The 18,005-nt window shown below is 44.1% G+C and overlaps 1 protein-coding gene across 1 annotated transcript in view; it reads right to left on the bottom strand.

Annotated features, from left to right (window-relative positions):
* Positions 1-18,005, bottom strand: part of LOC106886875 (alpha-2-macroglobulin-like) — a 44,741-nt gene that overhangs the window by 15,903 nt on the left and 10,833 nt on the right. Inside the window, exons 6-21 of the mRNA XM_014940134.1 lie at positions 16,786-16,954; positions 14,644-14,728; positions 13,845-13,968; positions 13,035-13,149; positions 12,790-12,899; positions 11,754-11,915; positions 11,249-11,476; positions 9,419-9,482; positions 8,057-8,199; positions 7,579-7,728; positions 7,206-7,376; positions 6,385-6,484; positions 3,981-4,107; positions 3,477-3,705; positions 2,291-2,417; positions 1,600-1,721 (exon numbers count right to left, since the gene is read on the bottom strand). Of these exons, the coding sequence (XP_014795620.1) occupies positions 1,600-1,721; positions 2,291-2,417; positions 3,477-3,705; positions 3,981-4,107; positions 6,385-6,484; positions 7,206-7,376; positions 7,579-7,728; positions 8,057-8,199; positions 9,419-9,482; positions 11,249-11,476; positions 11,754-11,915; positions 12,790-12,899; positions 13,035-13,149; positions 13,845-13,968; positions 14,644-14,728; positions 16,786-16,954 (2,226 nt within the window). The remainder of the gene's footprint in view (positions 1-1,599; positions 1,722-2,290; positions 2,418-3,476; positions 3,706-3,980; positions 4,108-6,384; positions 6,485-7,205; positions 7,377-7,578; positions 7,729-8,056; positions 8,200-9,418; positions 9,483-11,248; positions 11,477-11,753; positions 11,916-12,789; positions 12,900-13,034; positions 13,150-13,844; positions 13,969-14,643; positions 14,729-16,785; positions 16,955-18,005) is intronic.

Raw genomic sequence — 18,005 nt, 5'->3', positions numbered from 1 at the left:
CTTTCTTGTTTGTTTATGCCATTCTGAAATGCAACTAAATGAAAAAGCCATTGTTTTGTTTTATTTTGAACATTTCAACAGGAAATTAAAACGTACAAGCTAAGCATTTGAAAGGCTTTCCTTTCCAGCTGAGAAATTCCTGGGTGAAAAAACATCCTGTTTCCCAACTAGCTCTCGGCAAGGCTTGGTTTCCCGAGGGGCAAGAGGACACCCCAGGGGCTCTGGCATCTTCCCTTCTCTCTCCTGGGGAGAAATGCCTGCTGCAGGGAGTATGTCCCTGTGTTTGGGACAATGCAGCTCCGCTGAGCAAGCAAGTCACACTGTACCCACCCCTGCTAATTAATTGTTCAGCCTTGGATGCTAATCTCTGGTTCTATCCAGCCAGGGCTTGCTGTACATGTGTTGCCTCATTACAATAACAGGATAAAACCAGTAATCTCTCAGACACCCCACCGGAAGTAATTTTAATGCTCATTCGGTTATTTTCACTCCTTGCGCCATCTGGGAGAAAAGACTTAAGGGTTTTGATCTTCCTTCCAGTATCCTCAAAGAACAAAATAAACGCTTTTCCCTGAAGGCATAAATGAAATTAGGAAGTTTTCCTGAAATGTTAAACAGTTATTCGTGCCCTGATAAATGAAACACCCTATACAATCAAATTCATTTGCAAATAAGCGAAATTAAAAAAAATATAAAATAATAAAAAGGCCTAACAGATAGGATTGTTTTTCCATCGTTGTATTCAGGTTAGCAAAACATTTTCTGGTGTTACATATTGCACAAAGCCTAGCTCTGCCTTTACTGAAAATTGGAATGTTTGCAATGTAAGGAGGAGTAACAGCGTTATGTATTACTCTTTGCTTAATTTTGTTAAATATGAGTATTCCTTCCTGTCATTAATAGGACTGACAACATGATGGCATGTGATATTACATAATTTCACTATACAACAAGATAGTACCCTTTGTTTGCTATTAATCTTACAGGGAGTTTTATACTGTGGATTAATTTTATGACTGGCTATTTATCACGGGAAGAGCTGTGGTTTTATCATTGCAAAACACCGCTTAAGAAAAAAAAAAATGTACGAAAGAAGGCAAAAATAAAAAGTCGTGCTGTTTTGAACATTTAAAAAAGTGTAATAAAACCAATTCAAAACAGTGATGATAGTTTTGTTCGGAAATATTTGTAGGCTGTGGTGACTGTTCCATATTCCAGAGTACTGGCCATGTGCTGGAGGAGACGCGAAAGGTTTCTGTTGCAACCTATCCCCGTGATTTATTACAGGGAAAATTAAGGAGTTCTCATTTATCTTCCTGATGATGTGTCTGGGACAAGCCTGTCATTATTGCCTGCCTCATTATTTCTGTCCCACTATGTAATGTAATACCCTGCTTTTACTATGAGATGGCAACATTATGAGTTACGGGCTCTATTGACCCAGCTCAGATCTATCAATGCTTCTTTTATAAAAGCATGCGGAGTAAGAGTCACGCGAGCTGTTACTGCTGCTGTCGTGGCTAAACCAGAAAACCTTTCTCATGCAGCAACTGTTGCAGTGGAGCATGAAATTCGGCATGAAGCCGGCAGCCCACATACCTCCACCAGCAGCTGTCTGATGACCGTGTCCTTCCGCCCTTTCTCAGGGGTCTCCACGATGGCATTCCCACAGGGCTGCTGGTCCTGCAGGGCCTCAGCGCTCACCGAGAACTCCACCTGCCCTGGAGGAAACAGGGGTCAACCAGCCCTGCCCGGGCATTGCCAGGGAAATGTGGGTTTGTGTTTGTGTGGCCACTCTCTGGTGTGTTACAGAGAAGCTTCTCCAAGAGGAGAATTAAACTTGGACTAGTGGCAGCCTTCCAGGCCACCTCCTTTGTGATGGCCACCTGAGCAGGTGTTAGTCCATCAGCAAGAAGGGCGGTGAAGGGGCAGGTCTTGTGAATCACCCTTCTTCGGGGAGGCTTCAAAGAAAGCAAGCTTTGATTAAAATATTTCAGACCCAGCCACATTTAGCTTAGACATTCTCAGCTCCACAACAGGAATGTCCGAGTGCTTCGCATGCATCAAGGGAATTTGTGATTTCTATTAAAATACGACGAAAACAATGTCCCGTAACACTTAAATAGTTTGTTTGGGACCTAGAAACTGCATCCCAGTATAGCGTGTCAACCCCCAGGGTTGGACTACTCACTTCTGGGATAGAGAATATCCTTCCAGACAGATTTGGAGTCACCCAGCTCCTCACAACAAAGATCTAATGACATCCACAGATAGCCGTCCAGCCTCTTACCTAGAGATATTGGTGTTACTGCCCATGCCAGAGTTTTCCTTTCATTCATGCAGACACAGTAGGATTCTTCCTGCTTCTCTAGTGGTGTAACCAGGAAATGAATAGATTCAGCCAGGGACACGCTGACCTGCCCGATGAACAGAGAGATGTCACGAAGGTTGGAATTGCAAAGAAGCTGGAGAACTGCAGCACGGTGGAAATGGGCAGTGGAGCAAGCTATTCTGTGGGACTGAGAACCTTATGGATACTGCAGAGCAAAAACTGAGTGATAAAGTGGGAAAAGACTGGAGATATGTACAATTGTAAGAGATTGGGAAGGTAAGTGTAGAGACCAGGACGTGTATCTTGGGAAAGGAAATCTATTGTGGGAAAATGGAGAGCATGGACCAGCTGTGTGAGTAAAAGGCAAAGCAATTGGCTGCAAAACTTAGCCAGGAAAGACCCCCCTCATGATTAGTTAGATGAAGAGGTAAAACACTAGCAGTGGGAAAGCTTGTAAGGGAACAAGGGAGAGTGGAATAATGAACCTGAAAATAGAAAACAAAATTGGAAAGACAGGCAAATAAATGAGAGTGCATTGGAATAGCTGGATAAGTCCTCCTCCTTGTTTCAGCTTCATCCCTTTTAGAATAAAAAATCTGTATTTGTATAAAACTGAGGAAAGGTGATTGAGATTTTGTTCGAATCACCTCCCAATTTGTCTCGTCTTTTTTGTTGGTGAAAGAATGCAGATAAGAATAGTGAAGCTCTATAGTTCTGCTCAGTGCCTTAGGGAGAGATACAATAAATCACAGGAAGTCTGCATAATCCAGCAAATCTGGCGTGATAATTTGTGAGATGTTTATATGAGATGAGACTAAAGGCTGGACAGACGTGTCCACCCTGGTGAACCTGGTGTTTCCATGTGGGTATGCAATGATGCCGTGGTCTGTGGATAACTCAAGTTTCATCTTTCTGTAGACAATGATATAAATCTGTGATGACAAGGCTGAGGGCCTCAGCAGCAGAGCTTTAGGTTCTAAATCAAACACAGCTTTCAAAACTTTGAATACACCAAGAATTCCTACACACATACATCTGTATGAAATTGGAGTTCACTCTTCTGGCTTGTGAAACCGTGCTGTAAGTGGCCCATTGTAGGCTTCCCTAAGCTGTCAGACTGAGCAAAGTTGTGGATGTCTCTTACCCTGATGCAGGCGGTCAGGTAGTTGAAAACGGTGGCTTTCAGCGTGAAGGACTCCCCACGCACCACCGAGTAGGGCAGGGTGAGCTCTACAAAGAAGGGCTGGAAGGCTCTGAGGGACACTGTCGGGGACAGGCCAAAGCCCGTGTCTGCCGAAGTGCAGAATGCATTAGCTTTCCACTCGGTGATGGTGTCAGGGATGGTCACATCCAGATCAGCATTTCCCTCAGAGCTGGCGAGGGACGGAGAACAAGATTTCAGTTATATTTTGGTGACAATTTGTATTTTTCTCAGCCTACTGAACAACATCTGCTGACAGCAAACTCCTGGGATATGGGCACTGGCTTTTGCATGTCCTCCCAAAGCATCCTATCCTTAGTGACCTTGAAAAATCCCTCAGTCTACTAGAAACATCCCTCACTGAAATAGTGGCATTTCCATTGAGACTTAAATATCTCCCGAGGTTTTGCCCCAGTGACCTCACTCTACGTTCCCACAAACACTTACTTCACTGAAACTATATCCCAGATCCATGTTTCAGGGAAGTACTTCCGGACGGTCTCCATAGGAGTGCTGGCAGACATAGGTTCTGTCATATCATAGTCAAAATCATCAAGCAGATGCATTGCAGTGACTGGCAAATTCATTCAAAGACAGAAAAAAAGGAAACGGTGTGTCAAACTCCATTCTAAATCAGGAGGATATTTTCCTTCCAGGTAGTGGCTATTCTTAGCTCAAATTTAAAAACTGAAGGAGCAGCTTTGAAACCTTGACCACTAGAAACAAATGTATTTCTCTGTTGTCATCTCAATATTTCATTTTTCTTAATGTTACTGCTCTTCTTACAGAGATTGGATGGGTTTGAATGTTCTTCCCCTAGCAACCCAGCAGTGCCAAAAGAGCCATGTATGAAGATGTTATTGATGATACATTACTGTTGCAACGCAGAGTCAAATGTAGAACTTACCGCCTCCAGATATTACAGTTGCACACAGCTTATTAAATTTAGTTGTGTGTTTATACATGAGCAGAATCAGAAACCACACTTGGCCCTCCCTTCCTCTGTCTAAGATTGTTTTGAGATGAATATGGGTCTTTACATCTCTGGCCATTAGCATATAAAGGGTTCCAGAACAGGGAGATACTTTCTCACAGGGCTGCATAGTGTTGTGTCTTATGAAAGTCTTTTGGACTAGATGATTTTAAAGGTCCATTCCAACATAGACGATTCTATCAAAGCCTTTCCGTCAGCCTCAGAACACTTCTCAAAAATCTTCTCAAAGCAGCCAGCTGTCTCAGGCCATGCTCTGAAGACAAATCCTGCATGTCTAAACCAAAGACCTGCTCTGTTATGAATACAAGGCTAGAAGAGATCACTAGACCAAAAACTGTAATTTTTTAACAGGAGCTGGGATACTGCACCAGAAAAGTTAGGGATTGGAAGTGATATAGGTGAGAGTGTTTTATGTAGCCTGTCTAATATCAGAACTATTTAGAGAAAAAATAAACAAAAAAGTGGTATCATTATTCTACCTTCACAGTCACTGAAGCTGTAGAGAAGTGACATGATCTACCCAGCCTTTTATAGTCACGTGAATGGGAGAGCTGGGAACAGAAACAAATTTCTCAGCCTCCTGTGGTAAAATACCTACCCATTGCATTGTACCACCCTCTAATTTATCTTGGCCCGCTTTTGCCCTAGTTGTTCCTCTAGTTATGGCTAGAATGTGACTGCTGGAAGCAAAGAATCATAGAATCATAGAATCATAGAATGGTTTGGGTTGGAAGGGACCTCAAAGATCATTGAGTTCCAACCCCCCAGCCCCATCCAGCCTGGCCTTGAACCCCTCCAGGGATGGGGCATCCACAACTTCCCTGGGCAACCTGTTCCAGTGTCTCACCACCCTCACAGCAAAGAATTTCTTCCTGGTATCTAATCTGAATCTTTTTTCTTCCAATTTAAAACTGTTTCCCCTTGTCCTATCACTACAATTCCTGACAAAGAGTCCTTCTCCAGCTCTTCTATAGGCACCCTTCAGGTATTGAAAGGCCGCTATAAGGTCTCCCCGGAGCCTTCTCTTCTCCAGGCTGAACAATCCCAGCTCCCTCAGCCTGTCTTCATAGGAGAGGTGCAAAGACTTCTTTTTAAGGTTTCCGTAACTGGACTCAGATGGAAAAAAGTCATTACTTTGTGCGGGCACGGTCCACCCAGTGTTGGCAGAATGCCTCAGTGCCAACAGGATCCCCACTGTAGGAGGGGGGCATGGGAGTCACCAAGTCACCGAGCAACTTCCCTGGGCAACCTGTTCCAGTGTCTCACCACCCTCACAGCAAAGAATTTCTTCCTGGTATCTAATCTGAATCTTTTTTCTTCCAAATTAAAACTTGTTTCCCCTTGTCCTATCACTACAATTCCTGACAAAGAGTCCTTCTCCAGCTCTTCTATAGGCACCCTTCAGGTATTGAAAGGCCGCTATAAGGTCTCCCCGGAGCCTTCTCTTCTCCAGGCTGAACAATCCCAGCTCCCTCAGCCTGTCTTCATAGGAGAGGTGCAAAGACTTCTTTTTAAGGTTTCCGTAACTGGACTCAGATGGAAAAAAGTCATTACTTTGTGCGGGCACGGTCCACCCAGTGTTGGCAGAATGCCTCAGTGCCAACAGGATCCCCACTGTAGGAGGGGGGCATGGGAGTCACCGAGTCACACGGTTCTAGCCAGGCACATCATCTAGCTAGGGATAAACAGGCAGGGGTGTATCAGTTTCATATGTCAGGACTGAGGCCAGAAGGGAATGATCCTGAATTAGGTCAGTATTATCTGACAAGAGAATCTGGTCTGCCTGGCGTAATTAGTATTCAAAGAAGTAGAGAGAAGGAAAGAAGCAGGGAGGTAAAATGAAGCACACATTCTTACTAGAACTACTGTAACTCCTTTCCATCATGTGTCCCGAGTAATGCTGGCAGATTTCAGGCTTGTGGATCTTGCTGCTAGTGAAGACTTTTAAGCCCAGTTCCTAACAAACAAAGAGAAAGAAGAGCAAAACATATGCAAACACAATTTTGAAAATAAACTATTTTTAGTATGTCAAGAGCAGATGTACTTAGGTTTGGTATCTACCAGAATAACAAAGTCTTGTGTACCAGTGCCAGATAGACTGGTTCAACCCAGATGCTGAGGCTTTATCATGTTATACTCCTCCTAAGGCTAAATCTTGGTATGATCAGATGGAAAGCTAAGGCCACAGGTCTACCTTGGGGACATCTGCCTGGGTGAAAATGACATATGTGAAAAGCTTTAGATATAGAGGTCCCAAAAAGGCTTGTGCAGGACTCTCTAGATGGGCATAGGTGTGTCTGTAGGTTATCAAAGTAACTGGCACTTTATTAAAGATCTATCTACACTGGACAGAGAGAGAAGATGCCTGACTGAGGAAGGGTTTCTAGTATTATGTTACCAGGGGTCACTTCTCAAGATTCTTTCCTTACTTGAGCCCATTCACTGGTATGTCTACTAGCAATAAGGAGACCCTTAAAAGTTTTAATGGTTCAGAGAAGCACTCAGGTACCAATGATGGGCTACATAGATGCAGAGCCTGGACCCAAGTATGTCTTGCATACAAAAGTTAGCAAGGTCAAAGCAAAGTTCACTAAGAAACCCTTCAGGACAGAGGGAAGAGGAAAGCAGACCATATTCCAAAAAGGAACAACAAATTAAAACAAAAGGCTGGAGCTTACTTTGAGAATGTCATAGGCATCACCTTCACCATCAGGAGAAATGGGTATATAGACAAATCCATTTAATAACATGTTGTCGAGTGACACGCAAGGGTTTACATCGTCTTCTTCCAGGTAGTAGTGCTTGAAGGTATAACTCCGGAGTTCCTTCACTGGGAGAAGATCATACACCTGGGGAAATGCAACCAACCAGGGAAAAGTGTGGCAGGTCAGGGACACGGATCATACTTAACACTCCTTTGATAAAAGCCAGCTTCTAAAAACCAAGTGTAGTGAATGCAGCTATAAAAATACGTTCATAGTGGTGTTAATCGTCGTTGAAGAACTGGTTCATTCTTGTACTTGCTCATTACCAGAAATAACCAAGGCTTACAGAGCTGGAAGAGAGCTCATCTTCTGGCTTCATGAGGAGAACACTCTTGTCCACAGCACGGAGGGCACACAGGGACCTTGGTGAGGCATGGAGTTGCAGGTGTGTGTTGGAGGCAGGAAGCCCTTCCTTGGGTGCAAAACTCAGTCTGACCTGCAACCACAAAAGGAAGTTAAAACAGCTGCTTTTCCAGACACACTTACATGCTATTGTATTGAAGCATCTAGCCTTGTGAACTGAGCTCTGCTAAGTGCCTTGCAGCTCTTTTAATATATATTCAGCTTTGACTAATGTAATTAATAATGACCAGTGATTCTCTTATTCTGTCTTGCTCCGCTTTTTGTAGTTATGGCTTTGTAACATATTCTGAAGTCGCTAATCTTCAGTCAACATCTGGTCAGATCATTTCATGAACACGCGGATATCTGAACTACTGGCCATGAGACAAACATGTGTTGCATAAATCCCGACTTATACTCACTTTATTGGGGAGGCAACTTTCAACCTGGAAATCTGCTGAACTGGCGATGACTTCCCCACTTGGTGAAGTGGTATACACAAGCATCCGTGCCAGGGGAGCAACGGCCGCGTCAACGGGGAAGGTCAACTGAAATGTCCCATAAACTAACAGAGAGAAAAAAGGCTAAGCAACATACAAAAAGTTCCAGTATATGCATTTGTTTTCCCCAGATAAAAAAAAGTCAAGTTCACTCATGCTGAGCATTTTTTGTTAGCAGGGGCAGGAAAACTGATATGTGTATGGCTACGTCTAGGACTGTTGCTGAAGACACCTGCATTCAAACAGTGATCATGTAATAGCTGAATGAGTTTGGTGGGCCTCAACATGTCTTCTAGATTCTCCCCAGTTAACATCTGGCATAATTTCTTGATGTTCCCAACCCCTTTCTTCCTCAAGCTCCAGGATCTTTTGCAGTCTACAAAAAATAGATGAGGGGAGAAATGTAGAAATTAGGGACTGTTGTAATGGAGTCAGCAGTTGAGGTTGCAGAGGGGTTGAAAGGATAACGAAGCATTTAGCTGGAACACCAAGCTATTGCTCCAACTACAGTTGAAAATGCCTCTCTGTGTTGAAAGACTCTTCCAAGCTGGGCCTGAGCTTTCTGTCACAATCTGGACAAAGGTGATACAACATACCCAGTTGTGAGCCAGGGTGTTAGTTTAGTCACTACTACTGGTGAGGATGCAGAACTTTCTATGAACATGCAGCACGCAAGATCTTTTACTTCCATATACAGTTTATACCCACTGCAGTATAACTCCTTCTCACAGACTTCCAAAATGTCTCCCTGGTCTCACTGCTGAAAGGCTTTTAATGATGTATCATAGCTAGCCTCAGTTACTGAAATGTGTAATCCTTGGAAATTTATATGAATGAAATTAAATATATTGGTTAGAATATAGTTATGTGTGTGTTTGTGTGCTTATAAGGGAGAAACAATACCCAAAACGTGAAGGAAAGTGAGAAAGAAAAGGTGGCATGTTGTTCCTGCTCACTGTACGTGTGAGGCTCACAACGCTGGTAAGCATTCATAATCTGAATAGGGTAGAGTGGTCAGCAGCAAGTGTTTGTTTGAGGGAAAAAAATGTCAAAATATTATGCATATTTTTTGTTGAATTTTCTAAAATTTTCTGGTCAAAAAAATAGCACCTGACAAAACTCAGAGAAAACAAAAGTAACCCAAGCCTCTTCGTCTAAAAAGATTTCATTTTGAAAAAGCATCTCAATTCAAACATTAAATGTTTGAATGGAAATGATTTCTCTACATCCCCCCCGCCCCCAACATTCTCATCAGAGATGCTAAAAACGCGCAGTTCTGCTCACCATCTCCGGGATTCACAGTGAGTTCGTAGGTGTCTGCTAATACAATGCCTCCCTTGGCCATCACCTGTGTGACAGAGAAACCTTCCTGTAATGGTTGCTACCGGTGCTGAAGGGAAGGAGAATGAACATTCACTGGGTTAACTGCAGGGTTAGCACTGCCAACTGTGAACAAAACCAAGAAGATACTAAGCAAGTGCCAGACTGGAATTTGCTGTGTCTTTGAAGACTGAAATAGTCTCTCCTAGGAGTGACCAACATTGGTCAGACCTGGCTTCCCTTTTGTACATATTGCAGATATAGATCAGGTTCAAATGCACTTTGCCTCTGAGCACACACAAGTTTGGGGGTCATATGCACATGTCTAACAATTTGGAACAGACTGATGATTGAAAGTTCTCCTCAGTCCACTCTCAGTTGCATTGTGAAACAGTCTGGAGAAAAATTTGATCAGTATTAGTTTCGTAACTCATACAGAGGTGGAACAGAAGAGCACAGGCTGTAATAAGATCACAGAATCACAGAATCTTCTAGGTTGGAAGGGACCTTAAAGATCATCTTGTCCAACCGTCAACCTAATTTTGACAAAAATAGACACCCACACAAAATCAGACTTCAGATCCCTGAAGTCAGCCAGTAAACAACAGCCTGAATGCTAGCTGTCATTTCCTAACTTCTAGAAAAAGTTTCCTAGTTTCCTTCTTCACTTTTATACAAATACTTTCCATCAGGATAGTTTTCCATGGCACCATATTTTAATTTCAAGATGTGGGATCCACACCTACAAAAATGTAAGTTCCCTCACTGTTTTGGGTTACCTGCTGTAGGTATATACTTAAGACCAGCTTTCCCAGGCTACCGGGATAAACAGGAATCTTGTGCTTCAGTTTATTATTAGCACATTATTATTAGCAGTCTTGAAAATAAGCACATGGACATCTCTACCACCAGTTTATATTCTGTTTTTTGTAATCTCAGTCTAAGTCCCCCCAATGTTCTGAACAATCCGTCAGGAGTGTCTGTTTCACTGATTTCTTCATCTCTTCTGCTAGTGTCCCTAAGTGAGAAAACCAGAAAAACAAATTTAGGGGAACAGAAGTTCTATTTGAGTAGTCATCTGATTCTTCCTGTTCTCCCAAGAGAAATTGTGAGATCATTGTTCAGTAACAGTTGAATTAATTAGTCTGTCTTCTCTGTGCCCCAAAATGAATCAATTTATGTTTTTCAATGCCAGCATGTTATAGTCTGTTCCAGTTACTGTGGTATCTCAAACTTTCCATCATTGCCTGATATATGACCTGAACTCTAAACTTCTTGGGCTTTTCTGGTGCTGTATCTAGAGGGTGTTGCTTCGGTTTCAGTGGTCAGTTGACTACCAAAGGACAAATCTGAGTAGGAGACTGCTTTCCTCCTCATCTTTCATCTTCTTGTTGTAGGATGCTGGTTTCTGAACTGTGACCATATATGACCTAGAATTGAGAATGTGGGAAACTGGGAGTGAAGTAGTATGAAATGAGAGTTCTTAGATGGCTGCACGCAAGACAACGGTCCCTCCATTAACATTATATCTCTCTTCTGTTCTTAATAAAACATGCACACCCTATCTATGACTGCACATAGAAGACACCATGAGAAACATTACAGAAATGTGTTTAAATTCCACTGCCACAGGCCACACTTTCCATTTTAAACTCTCTTTATCATTACCGGCTACGGACTGACCATATAGCAGTGGCTATATGGTCAGGCTGTAGCTGCTTGTCATGGAAAGTAGCTATATGTGCCATGGGCTTTCTGTGGCCATAGACCAAAGTAACCACAAATAATTCTTACCAAATAGTAAATGACAATTTTCTTCTGCTCTCCTATGGCCTCTGGTGTGAAGATATAATGCACTTGGATCTCTGTGGGGGAGCCACAATTTAATGTCTCAGGCTTTGGCTCAATTTTGAGGAAACTCTTACTTGGGGAGTAAAACCGACTTATTCTACGCATGTCATGCTCATATGAAGGTGTGATCCAGTCGCTGTCATAACAGTTCAGTTCAGGTTTATGATCAGCCTGATAAAGAAAAATAAAAAGTTCACAGCTGACCAAACCCAGACAACAAGTCACATGAAAGTCCACAGGAAAACTCTGGATACGTTCTATATTTCCCACTCTTAGAAGAAGGTAGAGAACATGCATAGGAGACACAGAGAAGAGAGGCGACCTGCCAAGAAACGTGCTTTATCTTCCAATTGGCAGATAGAGTGATAACCCATGGATAAATATTTCCCCTGCTGATCAGAAAGACAAAGGCTTACCCTAGTCCCTCTGCCCTGTCTCTGCCACTTACTCGGATTTCCAGGGAAGCTCCTGTGAAGGTGGTAGTGTCTATGGAAAACCAGACTTGTCCCTGTTCATCTGTAGTGTAATTCCCTTTGTATCTGTCTCCATCCACAGAAATCATGATGGTTTCATTGGTAATTGGAGCATCAGTGCCATCTACCAGCTTCACCTAACAGAGCAAAAACAAACTTCAGTTTTTAGACTAGAAACAGAAAACAAATCCTGAGTCTTAAAGCCTCTCCTTCTTTTTCCTTCTTGCCAGGCAGGACGTTTCTTATGGAGAAGAACAAAAGACATGAATGTGGAAATGTGTGGGGTGCATCCTGAGTTGTCTGAGGCAGCAACTGAGAAAATTCTCAGCAAAACAATCAGATTGGCCCAGGGAAATTATCTGTCAGAGCCTTAAGTTCCACAGTAGGTTTTAATTCCTCTGGCGAGCTTCATCTGGGACCTCCACCACCTATTGTCTGCCTCTTGGTTCAGGAACTCTTAAGTTCAGGCTTGTACCTGGCCTCCATCCTTGACTAAAGCTACATTTGAGATAGACCTACACCCAGCTCTTTCTCCTACTGTTCCCATCTGGTTAACTGGAATTCCTTGGTTGAACTCAGTCCCAACTCATCACCTCATGTTATCTGGTGACCGCTGGACTGCTGGTGGAACCCATTACTGTCTCCAGCTCTGCTCTGCTCAGTCTGGTTGGGTGCTGTGGGACTGTGCCCTTGTTGATGAGGTACGCCTACCTGTGTTGTGGTCACCCTTTGCACCTGGATAACGTTCCCTTGTGGAATAGCCCACAAGGCTCTCTGGTGGTATCTCATGTGTCAGAAAAATGGGGCCTTCAATTCTGTACTGCCAGGAGTTTCAGGGCCATGTGTTGTTAAAGTGCCCCAACTGACTGTAGTTCTGTCAACTGCCTTTGCCTGCGCAAAGGCAGAGGAAGGTGGACCATGTAATCTGCACGCTACTATTCCATCTGATGGGATCGTGCACTTGTGAATTTGCTATGCCATTCATTGTCCAGGGTCTCAGAAGTTCCCTACCCTCCCAAAGAGTGGGATCCCTGGTCTGTACTGAGAGTCCAGCAGGTCAAAGCTGATTTTGCTCATTACGGATGTGATTCCACAGGAGCCTGTTCCAGTAATCTCTGTTCCTGAGAGAGAGCACAGTAAAGAGGAATTATTAATGAATGTAAGCATTTCTAGGCATGTCTCTCCACTTTCCTCATCATTGCCAGGTCCTCTTGTTACGGCCTGCCATCACTTTGCCATCCTCATGCAATACATACCTGTGCCATCTTCTGTGATCTTGCCTTGTACATCAATGTTCATCACATACCCCTTGCGTTGGAGCTGAAATATCTTGGTCCTTACTACACCAGAAACACACCCACGAGCATCTGCCTAAGCAGGGAATTGGAGAGAAAATTGGAATTCTGTGAACAAATCAGGTGCTTTGTGGGACAGGAATAGATATCCCAAACCCAACATTCTTAACTTCTGCCATGAAATCCAACCTTATGTTCTAGGGCTGTCTCCCAGACTAGAACTTGTTTACAGCCTGTTTCCTGGTGTTTCATCCACACATTTTCTGTGTGGTACTTGACACTCAGTTCTCCAAGGCACGCACTGGTTTTCTTGTTAACTCCCTCCTACCTCAGTTCTGTTTTTCTTCCTGTTTCTTCTGTTGTCTTCACTTTTGTTGTCCTTTCTCCTGTGTTTGACCTATATACTATACCACCTTCTTGCTTTCTCCTTGTCTTCTTTGCTCTTTGCTCCCTGCCAGTCCCGCCCACAGTCACAAAGTTCTTTCACAGATTCTTTTCTCAGATTTGGGATCAATAGCAGGGATCTCACAGCTGCTAACTGGAGATTTGTCACTAGTTTCACTGGGGTCGGGATTTCAGCTGTGGAGGTTTCTTCATCAGTTCTGTTTCCAGTTTAACAACCCACCTCTTAAGAATGCTTTCCTCTAAGAACATCTGCTTTTCCCCAGAGAGAGTCCTTCTGTCTCCCAACAGTCATAGATTTGACCTCCTTTAGACAACATAGCCCATTACCTGTAAGAAGGACCCCTACATGTTAATCTTGGGACTCACCTGCCTAGTGAATTCTTCACACACAGCTTCCGCTTCCTTTCCGTAGCAACTTGAAGTAGAATGGGAAAACTTCCGGCACACTTGGACATTCACCAAACCAGGAACAGGTTTCCCATAGGTGTACCTATATTCACAAAGTGTTAAACAATATATTAGATGATGAGACAATCAGTCACAATCAGACACATCTCCTTAAAGGCCTCTGTGCGTAACTTCCTAATATTTCTTCTTAAAGGCTGACTAATCTGATATTTTAGTGATTACATTTCCATCAATTCCATAGTGACATCCTTCCATCATCCACTGGAATCTGTTTTAGGTGGGAGGTCTCTGCAGGAATGCAGTAAAAGATTGTCTGTAGAAAATTATTTCATCCTTGTATCACAAACTCCTGAGGGTTCAATGAAGAAGTAGAAAGGCAACCAGAGGTTCAGGAAGAAAATTTAGGAGTTAAAGATGAGAATACTGGCTTTGCTCCACCTGCTATAGTATTTGAGGGTTCAGGATTGGCAGAGAAGCTCTAACTGAAGAAACGTAAAGACAGAAAGAGAAATGCACAGTAAACTGGGAGGAGAGAGTTGTGGATTGGTTTGGCATCATCTTTCATGGAAAATAGAGAAGACCCTTCACTTTGACTTTTTCAGGCCAAGAAGCAGACTCAGGTTTGCAAGGGTGGAACAAGCCTGCACTAGATGTCTGGTGAAAGTATGAAAAGCCTTCCCCAAGTTTCTTTTGGCCCTCAGCAGAAAGGAGGAGTGAAGAATGAGCAGGAGAGATTTACTCCAGCTCTGTGACTCACAGACCACAGACGGACACTGGAAGCTCCTTGTCCTTAATAGTGATCACCTTGGGCAGCTTCACCAGGACCTCGTATTTCGGCAGCACTAGATGGGAGAAAGAAAATCTGATGTGAGAAGAGTTGAAGGAGAGCAGTGTACTATACAACAACCCAAACCCAGACCCAGAATCATGTTAATACCAACCCATCACTTCTCTGTGGTCTGCAGTATGGCTCTGTCACCCTTTCCCTAGGTTTTCTCAGCCTTCACCACCTTTTTGGGTTTAAAGGGAATTTAAGGAGGCTTGTAGCCCTTACCTTCCCACATTTGCAACACATGCTTAATGCAATCCCATTGGCGCCAGACAGCTGTGTAGATCCCTCACATCTGCCCATTCAGAAGGACACACTCTCCCTGTGTGTTGTCTTACGTGTTTCACAACACACAATTTGCAACTAAGACTTGGAGTAGCACGTTCACCAGCTGTGTCACTTACCACATCGAAACGGCTCATATCATTGATTCTCTCTCTTTCTTACTGCTCTGCAGATACCAAGCTGCTGTTAAGCTCACTAATATGTAGCACGTGAAACTGTCTTGCGTGGCCAGACAGTTCCAGGGAATCCTAGTTCCTAGGGAATCTAGACTCTCAGGCCTGTATTTTCAAGTGGACAAGGCAGCCACAAGGCCTGGTATAAAGAGTGGCAAGTAAAAGGCATATTTTGCTCCTACATTCCTCTTCACATATTGCATCCTGCAACCCCAACTCCTCAAGTCCAGGACAGGACTGAAGTATGTAATGGCCTGCTTCCGGGCAGTGCACCTGAGGTGTTTTTCCCCAGTGGAAGGAAATAAGAGGAGGGAGGATGCACACCCAGACCTGGGAAAAACAACCCTGCAAAGGGTTGGAAGGGTTGGTGGAAAGCAACCCTGAGTTACACAATTTAGACATAAATTTGTGCCTAGGATGGGGGGCAAAGCTCAGTGTTTCAAGCCCAGGCCTCAAAAAGCTGTAGGAGAATTAGCAACAGGGGACATTCATGGGAACAAGTCTAAAGAACAAACAAAAGAAAAATTAGTTCAGTGTCGGGCTAAGAAAGGGCTATACACCTTTGACTTTGGGGGGTGTTCAGAATGATCTTGTGGGAGGAGGCACAACCCAGCTGTAACCATGGCCGGCCAAAGCCTATAACTTGGTTTGTGTTCAAATTATTCAACATGCTCATACTAGCCACCGTGCCTGATGGAGGAGGCACAACCCAGCTGTAACCATGGCTGGCCAAAGCCTATGACTTGGTTTGTGTTCAAAGTATTCAACATGCTCATACTATCCACCGTGCCTGACTTTGAACCAAATAAGCCTGCCCCCCCTGGACTGACAGTCTCCTTTGGGTCTGCACTCTGCCTATTGCAGAAACAGCAGGTTCTGAACAATGTGCTGGGTCATTTTTGCTCCACGTACAGCTCAGGGGGAGCCCAGGAGTGTGGAGCACAGGGCAAGCAGCCTCCTCACACACACAGCTGAGCCAGAGTCTACTTGTCTACAAACACCTGAGAAGTTTTATTACAGAACGAGGGGATTGGGGTGCTCCCTGGGGTAGCACATTTCTCCTTACTCTCTCTACTACCAGACTGCTTGCATCTGCTTGTAACATTTGTGGAGTGTGTCTCTTCAAACTGAAGTTTTCCACCATATTTTCCAAGCTTTTGCAGAGACAAGGAAGAAGAGGAAAAAGAGAGAGGGCTACAAGTGGAGAAACAGAACTGATGCAGAAGGTGAGAGAGGCATAACAGGGTCACCAAAATGCTGTCATCTCTTACTCAGTATTTAATACTACTTGCAGCAAGCTGCTGGACTGAAAAGCGACTGAAACAAAGTCAGCTGAAATTGGTGTGACAAGCCATGCACAGGAAACCTGTCGGACCCTGTATTCCCAAAAGCATTATGAGTGAATACAAGCTCAAGCAGGTTGCAGAGATGCCATAAAGTAAGCAACCACCTCTGATACTCAGCACCTTCTCCATCAGCCCCTCTGCACCCTGTCGCCTATGTATTCTCTCTCTCCTTTCTCCATGCCATTCCCAGGAAAACCCAAATCGAGAGGTCACAACAAAAAGCACTGCTGTCACCCCCACTTGCAGCCCATACCTCCTCTCCTTACCGTATTCCTCCACACTGAAGGAGTGCTCCACATGGGATGAGGAGTTCTTCTGCACGACTATTTTGTAGGAGCCTTGGATGGGTTCCGAGGTGAGGGGGAAGGAGAGCTGCGTAAAGCCTGTCTCTAGTTCCACCCCTTGCCATTGGTACACACGGTTCCTCTGGGGATCCTGGAGATGAGGATAACTCAAGGTCACAAGACAGTACAGGAGGCTCCCAGGAACGGGTCAGTGGAGTGCCCAGTATATATACTTCCCAGCTGGGAAATGCTTAGCTGTAATTACTCGATAATCTGTGAGGATCTGTGGGCACTTACCTGTCTGTTCTGCATAACTAGCATGCAAGAATGCTTTTTTTAAACCCGGAGGTCCTGTGCTGTATCCCCCTCAGCTCTACCTGCATGCTTATGAAGGATGGGACCAGGAAGCTGGGGAAGACAGGCTGGCAAGGTAACAAGACGAAGAGATGGATAGCAGGAGTAAGTGGAATGGAAGGAGAAAGGAGGGAAATTTCAGTCTCCTTCACTTGCTATACAGCCCGCTAAAGGTTTTTTTTTTCCATGCCTGGAACAGAGACTGTTTGAGTACCAGTGCATAATCTGCTGAGGAATAAGACACCCAATCTGTCTATGGAACTGAGAAATGTATGTGTGCAAGAGTCCAGAGCTTGTGGTGGGGTGTGGGGGCGAGGACGGGAACAGAGAAAAGTATATCCTATATATGTACATCCAACTGAGACCTCTTCCTTCTTGTCCCATTCTTGTACATCCAACTGAGACCTCTTCCTTCTTGTCCCTCCTCGCTCCTAATGCTGGAGCTGAAATCTCATCACTACTACAGCTGAGAATTGCTCATTATGAACTGACTATCAATAGGCTGTGCTACAAATTCATCACCTCAGCCCCAAATTTCTTGCAGAATTTACTGAACCAGTGCAGTGGTGCTGTGCAGTTTGATGCACCTCTTCCAGGCTCCTCAGCAGGATGGTTAATGTTTGCAGTCTTTGATTTTCTGCCTGCTCTTTGCATTGTACCTTGGCTGTCGCCAAAAGTCTATTTACTCTAGATAGGTACGTGACTCAAGGTATGTGACTGGATGCATTTACTTCACTGAGATTTTATCTCAGGGCTTAGGGAAAAGGGGATGTGAATGACGTCCCCCCAGCTGGCTGTCACTGGTCAGAGGGCAGAAGAGCTGCCCTTCTTCCCAAGAAGCATCCTGA

The sequence above is a fragment of the Calidris pugnax genome, unplaced genomic scaffold, assembly GCF_001431845.1.
Source record: "Calidris pugnax isolate Ruff unplaced genomic scaffold, ASM143184v1 scaffold36, whole genome shotgun sequence".
Classification (NCBI taxonomy): Eukaryota; Metazoa; Chordata; class Aves; order Charadriiformes; family Scolopacidae; genus Calidris; species Calidris pugnax.
The sequence above is the reverse complement of the archived record's forward strand: the minus strand, read 5'-3'. Positions and strand labels throughout refer to the sequence as shown.